Source organism: Marmota marmota, unplaced genomic scaffold, assembly GCF_001458135.2.
Source record: "Marmota marmota marmota unplaced genomic scaffold, marMar, whole genome shotgun sequence".
NCBI classification, from domain to species: Eukaryota; Metazoa; Chordata; class Mammalia; order Rodentia; family Sciuridae; genus Marmota; species Marmota marmota.
In genome coordinates, this window is record NW_026000005.1 from 28287518 (window position 1) to 28301515 (window position 13998).

Sequence of the window (13998 nt, forward strand, 5' to 3'; positions counted from 1 at the left end):
TTTTAAATTTAAACACATGTGAAATTTTTGGCGTCCCAAGTTCATTTCCAGGGAGGCAGTAATTCAATAGTGATTCCTTGCACTTATCAAATACATACACATGCACATGCACACCATTCATTCCCCTTACACTACCTTTGGGAAGATCTTGACCATTCTCTTTGTTGCAAAAGATAGGATGCTTTTTCTCACTAAGTGTTTCTTCATACTATTGTTGCACATTATAGTAGCTTTTGACTTGGAATGACTCTCAGTGAAATTGATTTTTAGGAGAGTTTTCCCTGTGGATTATTCATGTCCAAGAAACTTGCATACCTGCTTGTCAGTATATGATGAGTTATCTTTCCTTATTTACCAATCATTTGCTTACATTCTTTCTTTTTTAAATCTCACTAAAACCTGTTTCTCCTATTTAGTGTTTTAGAAGTAATATATTGAAATTATAAAAAGAATATAGCAAAATTACAGAACATTGAGGAAATACATTTACATTTCTTATTTTACACTATTTTTGCTAAGAAAAAAAAATGGCCAAATATGTGTGAGTCTGGATGTCCCACAGCTTTCTTTCTAGGCTCAAAATTTGGGGGGCTCAGATTATAGACAAGATCAAAAACAGACTTTAATGCTTAGAAAGAGAAATATATTGCATATTCATTAGAGTGAACTCTTTAAATTTATTTGAAATTTTGAAATATTTTATTTCACTATTTTTCACTTTGGTCTGATTTTCAACTCTGGTGGTGTTTGTAAAAGATGAATTTGTGTTACTGTTCATGAATTTGAATTTTCACTTCATTAGAATTTAATTCTAGGAGTATCTGAGGTGTTTACCAGGTTATTTTCAAGGTGCCCAATTATTCAGCTTTTTATCTCTGACCTGGAATCTCCCTTCGACAAGCAGTTTCGGTGATATCTTTTTTGGTATATAGCAATAAACTATAGTGACAAAACTAGACATGGAAGTCAGAGAAGGAAGCAATCTTCATATTCTAAACAACCGATGTTTAAAATCAAGGATTAGTTTAACCCAGAAATTTGCCAATGAATTTGGTTGTTGGACTACTTTCCTTTTCTTCTCAGGTCAAATTCACCAGTGCTGTAAAGCTTTCAGAAAGTGGGCCAGGAAGTGGAATGGAAAATGGAAGAGAAGAGGAGGATAATTTCTTCAAACGTCTTGGTAAATGTCATGCAGCCTAAGAATTCCATTCAGCTTTCATCACATAGAACAAAAAATTTGTTTAAATAAAATGGTTCATTTTCTTTTCAATTTTCACTTCTGAAATTCTTTATTTGAAATTGTTTTTTTTTTTACATGGTCATATTCTATTACCAATGGCTTTTCATTCATTTGCTTCTTTTACATGTATTTTACTACTATGTGTAGCTTCTCTATCAATTTGGTTGAAAAGACATTTATAGAAGCCTTGCTACATTCCTCAGTCCCTGTGGGCACTGAGTTTGTGAAGAATAAGACAGAGATTCTTCTGCTGCTCTATTCCTTATTAAAATCTTAGAGAACTTTTATCGTCACACTACTTACATGGGAATCCTGCTCATTACATCCCTGACAGGTGGCCAGCCACCCTCTGCACACTTCCACTGAGGGGGAATTTATAACTTAACAGGGCAACCTGTTCAGAGCTAAACAACTTTAATTGTTAGGAAAATTTTCCTTACCTTCTGAAAATATATTTATCCTTAAACTTGATTCCTATGACTAGTAACAATGTACATATCTGAAACACAGTTTCTTTCTGCCTGTCTAGAAAGCAAAAGAGTAATATCTGAGATTCCAAACTAGCATAATTTATGTGCTTTTGACTGGCAAAGGAATATAGCTTATACATCACTGCTTCTTGTCTATGATCTCTGGCTTGTTAAAAATTTTTAAAAAAAGATATTCTGTGAGATAATTTCTTTGGACTCTAGTAGTACAAGTAACTCCTGCTGTTCTAAATGAACCAAAACAACATTATCTGCTAATCTAAGAACATTGTATTTTTCAACAATCTTATCCATGTGAACATCTTTCCCTCTGAGTCTGCCCTCCCTCCCTTCCTTCCTACTCTTTTCCCTTCCTTCTTTCCTTCCTTTCTTCCAAATCTAGGCATATAAACAATCCCTATGCATCCATTTGAGATGTATTGTCCTTTTCTCATTTATTATTTTAACCACATAATTTCTTTGTTTTGTTTTTTTAAACCATTAAAGAAAATAAATGTCAAACATTCTTATCCTCAATTTAAATGTAGTACTTGAAATTCATTTAGTTGAGATAAATTGCCAATAGAATTTTCTTTTTTTATTGTAAATTTATTCTAATTACATCCCTCACAGGTGGCTAGCCACCCTCTGCACACTTCCACCGAGGGGGAGTTTATAACTTAACAAGGCAACCTGTTTCAGATTTATTTATTGGACTCTCGTAGTACAAGTAACTCCAGTTTCTTTCTGTAACTCTCAGTTTCTTTCTGCCTGTCTAGAAAGCAAAAGAATAATATCTGAAACAGGTTGCCTTGTTATTTTATTCAACAAATAAAAAACATGTCTGGTGAACATTTGCTAGAATTGAGATGACATTCAGAGATTGAGATGACATTCACAGTACACATATAGAGCACAATTTTCTTAAAATCTAAAGAAATTTTTTTCAACAAATAAAAAACATGTCTGGTGAACATTTGCTAGAATTGAGATGACATTCAGAGAGCTTCTTTTGTCTTCATATTCACTAAAATTATTTAAGAGATCAAATGGCCTATGTTTGTGGGAAGATATTTGGTTGATTAGAGCAACTGGTTTTGTTTTTTTGTTTTGTTTTGTTTTCACACAAACAACAAATTCATTGCACATCTTCTATGTTCTCAGCTCTGCCATCACCTTCATGGGGGAAATGCTGCTTATTACAGGAAGGACCATTTAAAACATACCAAGAGCTCTTATCAGTATTAGAGATGCCCAGCAGCAAAGTGATCAGACCCTACAATTCAAGTAGTTAGGTAAACTCTGGATTTTCAGATGCCATGCATCATTGATTCCCAAAAGTCAGGATGAACTGAAACTAAGCATTTAAGGGGTACAGAGAAGGGAGGAGGAGTGGGAGAGAAGTTTTTGAGGCCATCTCTAAAGCTCTTTTTAAATCTGTGATGCATTCTCTTTTATTCCTCTGCAATGGCACAACTCCTATAGGTTGCCATAGTTTTGATGACCATCTTTCTCCCAACCAAGATGGTGGAAAAAGCAAAAATGTGGTGAATCTTGGAGCAATCCGACAAGGCATGAGACGCTTCCAGTTTCTGTTAAACTGCTGTGAGCCAGGGACAATACCTGATGCATCCATCCTGGCAGCTGCTTTGGATCTAGTAAGTTGTTGGAAGATTTTGTTCACTGTTACTGGAGGTAAACCTGAGTTGCCAAACCCAACACTTAATTGTGGGGGTTTTGTTTTTATTTTGTTTTTCCCCTCAGAATGAATGACAACAAGAAGAAGAAAGGTAGTGAGGTGAGAGAAGAAAACAAAGAAGGAAATAATCATAATAAACATGTTCTGGGAAGCAGAATGTATCATAAAACAATTAAAAATTATGTGAGGGATCTAAGTCAGAATACCTGAGTTAAAATTGCTCTGAACATTTGTAAAATGAGAGTAAAATTAATAGTAGAACTATATTTACCTCCTGGGGCTGAAGCAAAGGTTAAATGAGAAATTAGATGGAAGATCCTCATCACAATGCCTGAAATATGATAACTACAGTAAAGTAGATTATTATTATATTATTTGTCTTGTGTGTTGTTTTTTTATATGATTACTTTAAACTCTCTAAGGCTTGGTTTTGTTACCTATCAATCAGAAAACATAAAGCAAAGGTTACTTAAAATGAATTGTAGAACACTTTGAAGAGTGTAAAGTATTTGTGTTAGTTAGGTTTTCATCACTGTGACCAAAATACTCGACAAAAACAACTTAAAGGAAGAGAAGTTTATTTTGGCTCACAGTCTCAGAGGTTCAGTCCATGGTCAGCCAATTCCATTGCTCTAGGCCTGAGATGAGATGGAGCATCATGGCTGAAGGGTATAGAGAAAGAAAACTGTGCACCTCAGAAAGCAAGAGGAAGGGCCTGCAGGGAAGATGCACCCTTTCAGGGTACAACCCCAGTGACCCACCTCTTCCAGCCACTCCTTTAAATCATGCATGATGTGTTTCTAAAGGGGCAGATCAAAATAAACAAATGGAAAAATTCACAAGGACAATTAAATATTGAAAAAAATGATATTAATAACCTGTTCCCTGAAAATACTGAAAGTCAGTAAAGTATGCCTCATCTTACTTATACTAAAGAAATGCCTTGTCGATTTATGATTTGGAAAAGTAAGATGATAATAATGCTTATTAAATATTCATAAATCCCTATTCTATAACTGTCAGATTTGCAATGGTTATAAAGTATTGATAAGGGTATAAAATAGCAGACAGCACAACACAGTGTTGGCAGTAGTGTGAGCACAGGATTTGATCAAGGAACAGAAGAGGCCTTAGTCTTACAGGGTGGGGAGGGTAGAGCAATGACACTGAATGGAGCTCTCTCTGGCCCCTCCCTGAGTAGACAGTCATTCTGAACTGTATGTCATTGCAGGGATGGGGCAGTTTTCTACATATCAAATATACCAAATGATGGAGGTAGTAGGCTTTAAAAGTCTGTAGTCAATTGTTATATCAAGATACTCATGATATAATAATTAACTCAACAGCTGTCTTTTGTGCTAGGCATGGTGCTAAGTTGCTCATGATAATGCAACAAAACCCAGATGGAGAGCTTCACTTTATTTTTCACATTTCCCATTGAAGATTATATTTGTAAAAGGATCTATTTTCCGATCTTCATAGTGCACAACATTCCAAGGTTGATATACATGAATGACCAATATTTATTATATGCTTCCTATATTTCCAGAATAAAAAGAAAAAGATTGAAGGTCAGAAAGACCAACCAATAGTCCAAGGTTACAAAGCCATTAAAGATAGAGTCCGACTGGAACCTAGGTCTGTCTTCATAGGCCCGTAGTTTGCATTCTACCATGCTGACTCTTGCTAAAATATTAGGAGAGATCACTTTAAAACATTCAAAAATAATAAACCCCACATTTTATACCCACTAGTTTGAATGTGGTTAAGAATATAAAGCTGATAGAAGCTAGTTGAACAGTTGTTAAATACACAATAACAATGGTGTATTGCCACTTTACAGACAGTTTAAGCTGAAATGCTCCAAAGATACTATCATATCTCTCTTTGTCTTTATCTTGCAGTCATAGCTACTTTTGGAAAATTTTAAGACAAACAAGGCATCAAATTTCTCAGGCAACTGTCTAATAAGATAAAGGAAAATATTACAACAAATCATTTTATTTCAACTTGTTGAAAAACTGAGTGAAAAACAACCATATCAATTGGAAAATCATGAGATAATAGTATTTGAAAACTGTTCATCAAATAAGCACCTGATAAGATTTGACAGATTGCCCTTCACTCACTGGAAAGGTCTAGGCCTTCCAAAGATCTTGAGCTGAAATCTGCACATAAATATATTATGCAGTGTTAGGGACTCTACCAAGCAGATCTTTTCATTAACATATTCTCCACATGAGAGAATAAAAGCTCTGAAAGTTAAGGTGAATTTTCTCAAGGTCATGTTTTAGTTGATGCTAAAACTGGGATCAGAGAAAAACCCTCTGATTCCATTCAGGGCTCTGGGCAACACCGCATGCATATTTAATTAAATCAGAATAAGTTTCTCTAGATACAATAAAAATACCCTTAAATGTATAAGACCTCCTGTAACAAAGAAAATGGTGAATGATTTTTAATGGTTCAAAAAAACAATTGATTCCTTATACATGATATTCCTTATCATGTACAAATACATTGTGAATTCATAATAGGAAAATATAAGAGATTTTCAATTTTAAAGATTCACACAACACATTCATTCTCTAAATCAGTGATTCTTAACATTTGGAGATATAGATTCTTTTAGAATTGGATGAAAGTTATGGATATTCTCCCGAGAAAAGCACACTTAGAGACAAAATTTAGCATATGGTATCAGAAAATTCATAGACGCCTGCCCCAAAATCATCCACAAAACAAAAACATGTTAAGAACTTCTCCTCAATAAATGCATTATCACTGGCAAAAAAGAGACTCTTTCATCCAGTAATTGGAATTACTTTGTTAACATTCCCTAGTGATGTAAAAACAGAAGGAAGCCTTTCATAATCCCTTCATACAGGGAAAGCTTTCAGGATTTATATAAGATATCTGGGCCCAGAAGAAACATAAGACCTGTAACAAAGAGAACAACACACTTAGAGATTTGAAAAATAATCCCAGTAGAACGAATTAATACTGGCTTCTGAATAGAGATTATTTTAAAGTGAACATTAAGGAATAGCTTGATAATCAAACCTTTGGGTGTTGGGATTTCTTTCCCTCTCATCAAAACAATTCCATATCTATCTGGCTTCCAACTGGGATACTCTTTATTTTCCAAAGAGTTTTTTTTACAGGAGTTTTCAGGCACACTGTATTCCTGCCAGAGCATGACTTCTGCCATTTGATTAAACTGGAAACCACAGAAAACTTAAAATTTATTTTAATTCCCCAAAACATGACTGTGACTAGTTGCTAGACCTCTAGATTCTCCTTATCCCTTTCCTGTGGAACCTACTCTGGTCCTGTTTGATCTCATCAAGCTCATAAATCTCATGGTAAGAAACAAAGTACAGAGAATTTTGATAGTTATAAGCAGTGTCTCCTGAGCTTCAAGGTATTTTCTGATCCCTGTAGATGTTCACTGATGGAGTAGCCTACCTTGGGAAATCATGAGCGCTTTGCCATCAAACTGGATTTGTTGCGAGCATATGTGCAGAGGGCCGAAGCAGTTGGTGGCTCCTAGGAGTTCCTTTCACACCTGAGAGTCTTTGATCCTAGGTTAAGGCCAAGCAGTAAACATAGTTCAGAGGTCAAAATTCTGAAGGTCAGAATCAATCAAAGTTTAAAGAAGCTCCATTCTCAGGCAATAAGAGAAAACTCGATAGAACTGGCTAATTGAATAAAAGGTGTAGGTGATGATGATGGTAGTGATGGTGGTGATGATGGTGGCAGTTGATGGAGGCAGTGGTAGAGGTTAATAATAGTAACATTTTCACTGTACTTGACAATTTATAAAAAAATCATGTTCATTATCTTATTTATTGGTATGAAAGCAAAAAGATCAAGTTAGGATATGATTATTAAGTGAGGGAACACTTGGGATTGGTTTCCCAGCTATGAAAAAGTGAAGAAAGTAAGGTCACTGGTAAATTCTGACAAACAAGCAAGAGAAAGGAAAATGTAGCCATATGTCCTATGTGCTTGAATCAAAGTTCATTTGTACAGCTGTGACAACTATAGCTTGGACCTATTGATCTGAGTTAGAAATTCCTCAGGGTTATTTTAAGTTTCATAACATTCTCCTGCTAAAATGTATTCTTACTTTTGTTTCCTCTCTCTTTGATTTCCCCTAATATCTGGTCCCTCTGCTTCCTGTCTTTCAGGAATGCCTCAGTTTCTGAGTATGCTTTAGGTTTCCCAGTATATTTATAGTTGTGCACATATATGTGTAATATAGATTGATATGATGTAGAAATATACATAGATGTACACATAGAAAATATATATAGGTAAGCAGATGAGGGTATAGATACAGATGTGTAGATAAATAGATAATATAGACATAGTTACTATTCTGCTAGTTCATCAAATAGAATTTAAGTGGGGAAGGAAACACCAAATGCGTCCTGTTAATCATCATAGTTCAGTCCAACTTATCTCCCACCTCTCTTTTGTTAATTTTGTCTTGTCACTCTTATTTTTAAGTGTAGCTTAAATACAATTTTTGCATTATGACCTAATTTTTGTTTGAATACTTTTATAGTTTTATTTCCTTAATCATATAATTAAAATGTGATTTTTAAAAGATTGCAGTGTTCTTCAGAATTTAAAAGTATTAGTAGATGAAAGTAGTACTGGAAACTTGAGTGCTTAAAATTTTACCAATATGAATGGCTTTGTTTGTTTTAAATAATTATTTTATTGTTATTGATATGATTACTAAGTTTAAGGATAATTGGTTTAATATTAAGTCCAACACAGCTTTTCCTCATAATCTTTCTCAGTAGTATGAATTATCAGTTGCAAATATTAAAGCATTTTTTTAAAAAAAGATATAGATGCTTTTAAAAGGTCTAATTTTACCTCTAGGCTTATATAATCTATAAGTACAAAAATACAAGAAAAAGTAAACAGTTCAAATGAAAGGAACTTCTGTTTTCTGTATATTTAAGTATTCTGTCCTTATGTATCCATTTGAATTTGTAACACATACAGTTATTTCTAGTTTTTGGTAATTTCTTATCATGAGTAATACTAATAATAATTTCAACTTGCTTAGTAGCAATTACATGAGTATGAAAATGTCAATGGGACTAGACTTTTCCCTAGTCATGGATAAAGAAAATTAATTCATTTAAGTTTATTTGTCCTTCATAACTAGATAACTTTAGGGGGAGTGAATGTATAATTTTTATATAATCTGGGACATTTTTATAAGTGAAATGGAGTGTTTTCTATAATTATACAAGGAAAATAGATCCAAATCAGGACTCTTCCAGAGAACAGACATGTAATGTACTCTTTCCTCAGGAGAAAAATTTACCTTAGGTGTAATTCACACTTTAAGGTTCATCGCATCAAATGTAGTTCATATTGGGGCTGACCATCACAAGACTATTTGGTGACCAGAACACATCAGCTCCTTTCAAGGAGATGGAAAAATATGTGTAAGAGGAAATATCAAAGCAAGATAGTATTGTGTTCTTTTTTTATTACAAAAATAGAGATAACTGAATAATAATGAAAAATAAACTACCAAATTATCCCCTTAATTCTAGTGGTACTCCTAAATTACTGAATTTTTAAGAAGAATCTAACTAATGAAAGGTAGCACAGAAGTTATACAGATAAAATAGGTAAAGTTTAAATTAAAGTTGGTAGAATGCTGATAGAAAAATAGAGCTCATATTAAAAATCTTAAAGCATTTATATCCATGACACACCTTAAAAAGATAGAACTCCTTCTTTTCTTTTTTAGTTTTGGGTGAACACAACATCTTTATTTTTATGTGGTGCTGAGGATCGAACCCAGCACCCCACACATGCCAGGCAAACGCGTTACCGCTTGAGCCACCTCCCCAGCCCTAGAACTCCTTATTTTCTTAAAGTCCCTATATTTCCTTACTAATGATAAACCCTTACCTCCCAGAATACACTGCTCTTTGGAACTTTGTTTTAACCTTTTCTGTGTATTTTACTACATGAGTATGTGTCCAAAGATTATATTATTTTGTTTTGCTTTGTTTATCCTGATTTTAAAATTCATTTATATGAAGTCATACAATTATTTTTTGTTCAGCATTGATCTTATTGAGACAGTGAGTATTAATATATTATTTTTACTAATGAATAGTATTTGTTTGAACATATCACAATTTACGTATACATTCTGTTAGAGATATTTTTATTTTTTCACAAATTGTCCATTTTCAATACCTCCATAAATATTGCACTTGGGCCTTAATTCATGATAGTTTTCTAAATACACATATAAGTGAAATTATTGATTCATAATTTTTGCTCTATGATCCCAAAGTAATTGCAGCAATTCCATGCAGGTGCCAACAGTGTAATTGAAGTTCACGTTTCTCTGCTTTATTGTTGACATTTATATTGTTCATCATTTTTATTTTTACCAATCTAGTGGAGTAAAGTAAAAAACTTTATATTTCAGTCTGAAGTTTGAGGCATATTTTCCTGGGTATGCTTACCATTACTGTTTTCACTTTTAAGGAAGAGTCCATTTATGTCTTTAGTTCCTTCTTTCAAAGGAGAATTATTTGTCATTTGTTGTTAGTTTTAAGAATATGGATAAGTGTCAATACTAATTCATTTTTTGCTCTTTACATGGCTTCATCTTCCAGTTTGTGGCTTTTCTTGTTTGTTCTTTGTGGAACATTTTAATCAAGAGAAGATTTTTTAATTTAAGATATTTTAATTCATTCAAATTTTCCTTTATGGGAATTCCAAAGTAATAAAGTATTCCTATGTTCCGCTAAAAATTTTAAAATTTATCTTTTACACTGAAGTCTTTAACTGTAATGTACTATATAAATGGTATGAGGTAGGAATTCATTTTTTTCTTTTTCATATGGAAAAACAATTACCCTAGCACAATACATTGACTAGTTTATGTATTCTTCTCTGATGTGCAGTACCCTCTTAATCTTATGACAAGTTTTCATACAAGTATGGGTGTGGTTCCAGGTTTTGTTCTATTACAGTCCACATCTACTTTGAATATCTACTTTATACTTAGAACTTTAAAGATAACAACGTAAGCTATTCTTGGCTCTTTGCTTTTCCATGTTAATTTTATAATTAGCTTGTCAGATTCTATAAAATAATTCTTAAATTTGTTCTCAGAATTGCATGGAGTCTACAGATAAATTTTTTAAAGAAGTTATATACATATTTAACTAAATGCAGTCTAAAATTAATGAATTTTTCATCCATCTTCTGAGAGGGCTCCTACCTGAGGTCGTAGCTTTGCACAGGAATTTCTGACCTCACCTCCCACATGTTTGGGCCTAGATATTTAGCTTGTGGCCCATTAAACACCCATGCTCTTGTCTCTGTATGATCAACAGAAACCCTTAGGACAAAATATCTATGCTAGCTCATTTCCACCCTCACCCCAGAATTGCACTTTCTTGTACTTTTTATTTTTCAAAGTTCTTGTACATCACTCTAGACACAAAGCAAAAATCAAAATAAAGAATTTTTTGAATATTTTATTCAGTATTTTTAAAGTGTTTTAAACCAAAAGAAGTTCATCTTTGCACCTAATCTATTATATTTTCAGAAATAGAAGACCTCATTTCGTTTTTAAAATATTCAAAATATTACCATGATCTGAGTAGGTGTTAAAATAACTAGCCATCCAGATCATGGGCTAAACAATAATGCCTGCCTCCTGTCTGCCCATAGCTACTGTAGAAATGAGCAGGGACAGGGCAGTCCCTTGGCTTATGTGCCTGTTAGTTAATGATGTTCGTCAAGCAGAGAATTCAATACAAGCCAGGTAATAAATACTGATTCAGAAGCACATGCCCTCTAGCAAAGAAGGTCCCATTACATACTGAGACCCACAATAACTGCTTATTCCCATTGGCTTTAAATAAACAGATATCTTGTACCAGCTAGCGCTTTTTGTTTTATTGTAAGGCAGTAAAAAAATATGTAATTCCCCAGGGATGACCATAAAATATTTAGTCCTTAAGAACAGTTAGTTCCTGTCCAGTGTTATATGAGTTTTCATGATCAGTCAAGGTTTCTTCTCACATAATAAGCTTAGATATAGTCCCTCAGGGAAAGGAATGCATTGCAATTATAACCTTCAATTAACCATCGTATCTTGCTAACAATATTTTCTAGGTCCCCAGGCAAAAGAAAGCACAGCTGCTTAGATTAGTATCCCAATTCTCTGTTTCACTTTCATAAAGGAAACATTCAATATACATAACAATCTTATAAAATTCACGGGGAAACAGCAAAGGAAGTCAAGAAAAGTAGATGGATGCTCAAAGTGTTTTAGTTGCAGAATATTAGAGAAATACAGACTGCATTAACGACATTCTCATGAATTCTTGTAATTTTCTAGACAACTGTAACCCCTTGCAGAGAAGACCTTACATAAGATGGGGTAAACCATATGAAACTGCTGGTGTTTGACTACTTTTGTCCTTTGTATTTGGAAATTCCATACGGTTCAACCTAATATCTTTGTCTTCCTAGTTTATTCTTGCTTTTCTATAAACTATGAAGTTATGATGGAATGGAAAGGAAGCAATTCTGTCTCATTAATTAGTGCCTAAAAAAGTGATATAGGCAGACAAGTAGAGAAAGAGACATTTTCATATACCTATTTTTCTTTTAGGACCACCGGCACATGTTTTGTGACATGTCAATTTTTGTTTAGCTGTTCACTTATAATGGTGCCTCTGACATTCTATGGTTATTTGCAGCATGCAGCATTCTTCTGATTCATTTTTTCTCCAGTGATGCTTGGTTTTACCCATAGTATGAGTCCATCCTTATCCATTATGCCATGCCTCCCTTTTTTGCTTTTACTTCAGATTGCACTGAGCCTTGAGAGGTAAACTCCCTCAGAAGAAGGAAACTGATTTTCCCACATGTCTTCAAAGAATCCTTTGCCCAAAGTAACTCATTACCCTGCCTCTGAAATCAGTACTTTCTAAACTACACTGTGAAAGGAACTAAAAATTTAAAAAAAAAATCACCCCAGGCCTGCTCACATTAGAATGCTTTAAATGCTGTTGCACATGCAGTGTTAAGTCTGTTCTTGTTGCTAAGTGTCTTCCGTTAGTATGCAGAGTAGTGTCCTTGACTCTGTGCCTCAATATCTCTTAGTTTTCTGGACAATAATATGCACAGTTCTATTCCCCAGAAATTGGTATAATGTACTGCCATCTTGAATATGGAACTCCAAGACTGCTGTCAGCCCCCAGGTTCATGAGAACTATTATAAAGGAACAATGTTTGAATGACTTCCTGTCATCCTTCCATATTGCAAACAGTGACATTTCCAAATAATACTGAATTTGGTACTTTACATGGGTCAAATTCATCAGAAAATAGCCAACCTTTCCCTTAATATTGTGCTGTACAGTTAATGGGAATTATTTTCATATTCATCTCAAGTCCATTTATAATTTAGAATTCCCAGGGCCAATAACTATATACTGATAACATCTGAGTTTTATCATGAGAAGTTTTGGAGAACAAAGAATTTAAATTACTTTTCATTCATAAAATGCCTTGAGCTTCCTACACAGCCTCACATACCACGATTTGAGTGGTTCATCCACTGTTCATCCTCTCAGCTGCCATATCATGGTTAGGGGCAATGGAAAGATCTTTGACCCCTCAGTCCTGATCTAGAATAGTTTCAGCCCTTTTAATCCTGAAGAGGCAAAGTTCATGACATAATGCTACTCAAGCAATGTTATTTCTGTCTCCCTGTCATTAAGCATTGAATTCACATCACTTTATATTGAGAATGTGTCACAATGTGACAGGCTAAAAATAAATTACATCGCTTGCCTTGCCCTCCAGTCTGGCATTCGTTTTTAAAGACAGATGTTCCAGCCTTTTCCAGACACGGACAAGCATATCTGACATGTTTAGTAAAATAAATACTAACTAATATAAGAATATATAAGTAAGATATTTATACTATATGGTACAGCACCACAATATGTATGAGCTTAATGCAGAAAATCATTTATTTGATGCTTTGCAGTGTAATTCAAGATCACTATCCCAGTGACATATTCCCGAGTCTTGGCCCCACAGAGGTAATGATTGATTCTTGTCATTTGTGTCCATTGTGTTAAGGACAGAGTCTCACCCTTAGTGTTTATTTTTGCGTTCTGCCTTTTCTCAGAGATTGCCTTTTGAACTGTGGCACTATGTAACATGCTTTGTAAAATTAAGCCCCTTCCTCAGGATATTCTTGATGCTACATTAAAGCCATAGACAATGAGACAATGCTTAACGGGCTAAAGTAAAAAAATTACTTGAATTATCTAGTGTTTGAAATACTCTGGAACTCAAAACCATGAAGCAACCAACTCTGCCTGAAAGGGGATGGGAATAAAGAAAGCTTCTCAGGGGAGGTACCTAACCTGAATCTTAAAAGTGGGAATTTTCCAGTTGGAAAAGGAGTTTAAAGGTTCTGCAAGTTCAGGGAAACAACATAAGAAAAGGTATATGTGGTCTCTATTTGGGAGACCACAACTACTTTGATATGACGGGGT

At 34.1% G+C, this 13998-nt stretch overlaps 1 protein-coding gene across 1 annotated transcript in view; it reads left to right on the forward strand.

Moving 5' to 3' along the window:
* Positions 1 to 13998, forward strand: part of Unc80 (unc-80 homolog, NALCN channel complex subunit) — a 188038-nt gene that overhangs the window by 54277 nt on the left and 119763 nt on the right. The window contains exons 22-23 of the mRNA XM_048808985.1: positions 1084 to 1180; positions 3193 to 3365. Coding sequence (XP_048664942.1) covers positions 1084 to 1180; positions 3193 to 3365 — 270 coding nt within the window. The remainder of the gene's footprint in view (positions 1 to 1083; positions 1181 to 3192; positions 3366 to 13998) is intronic.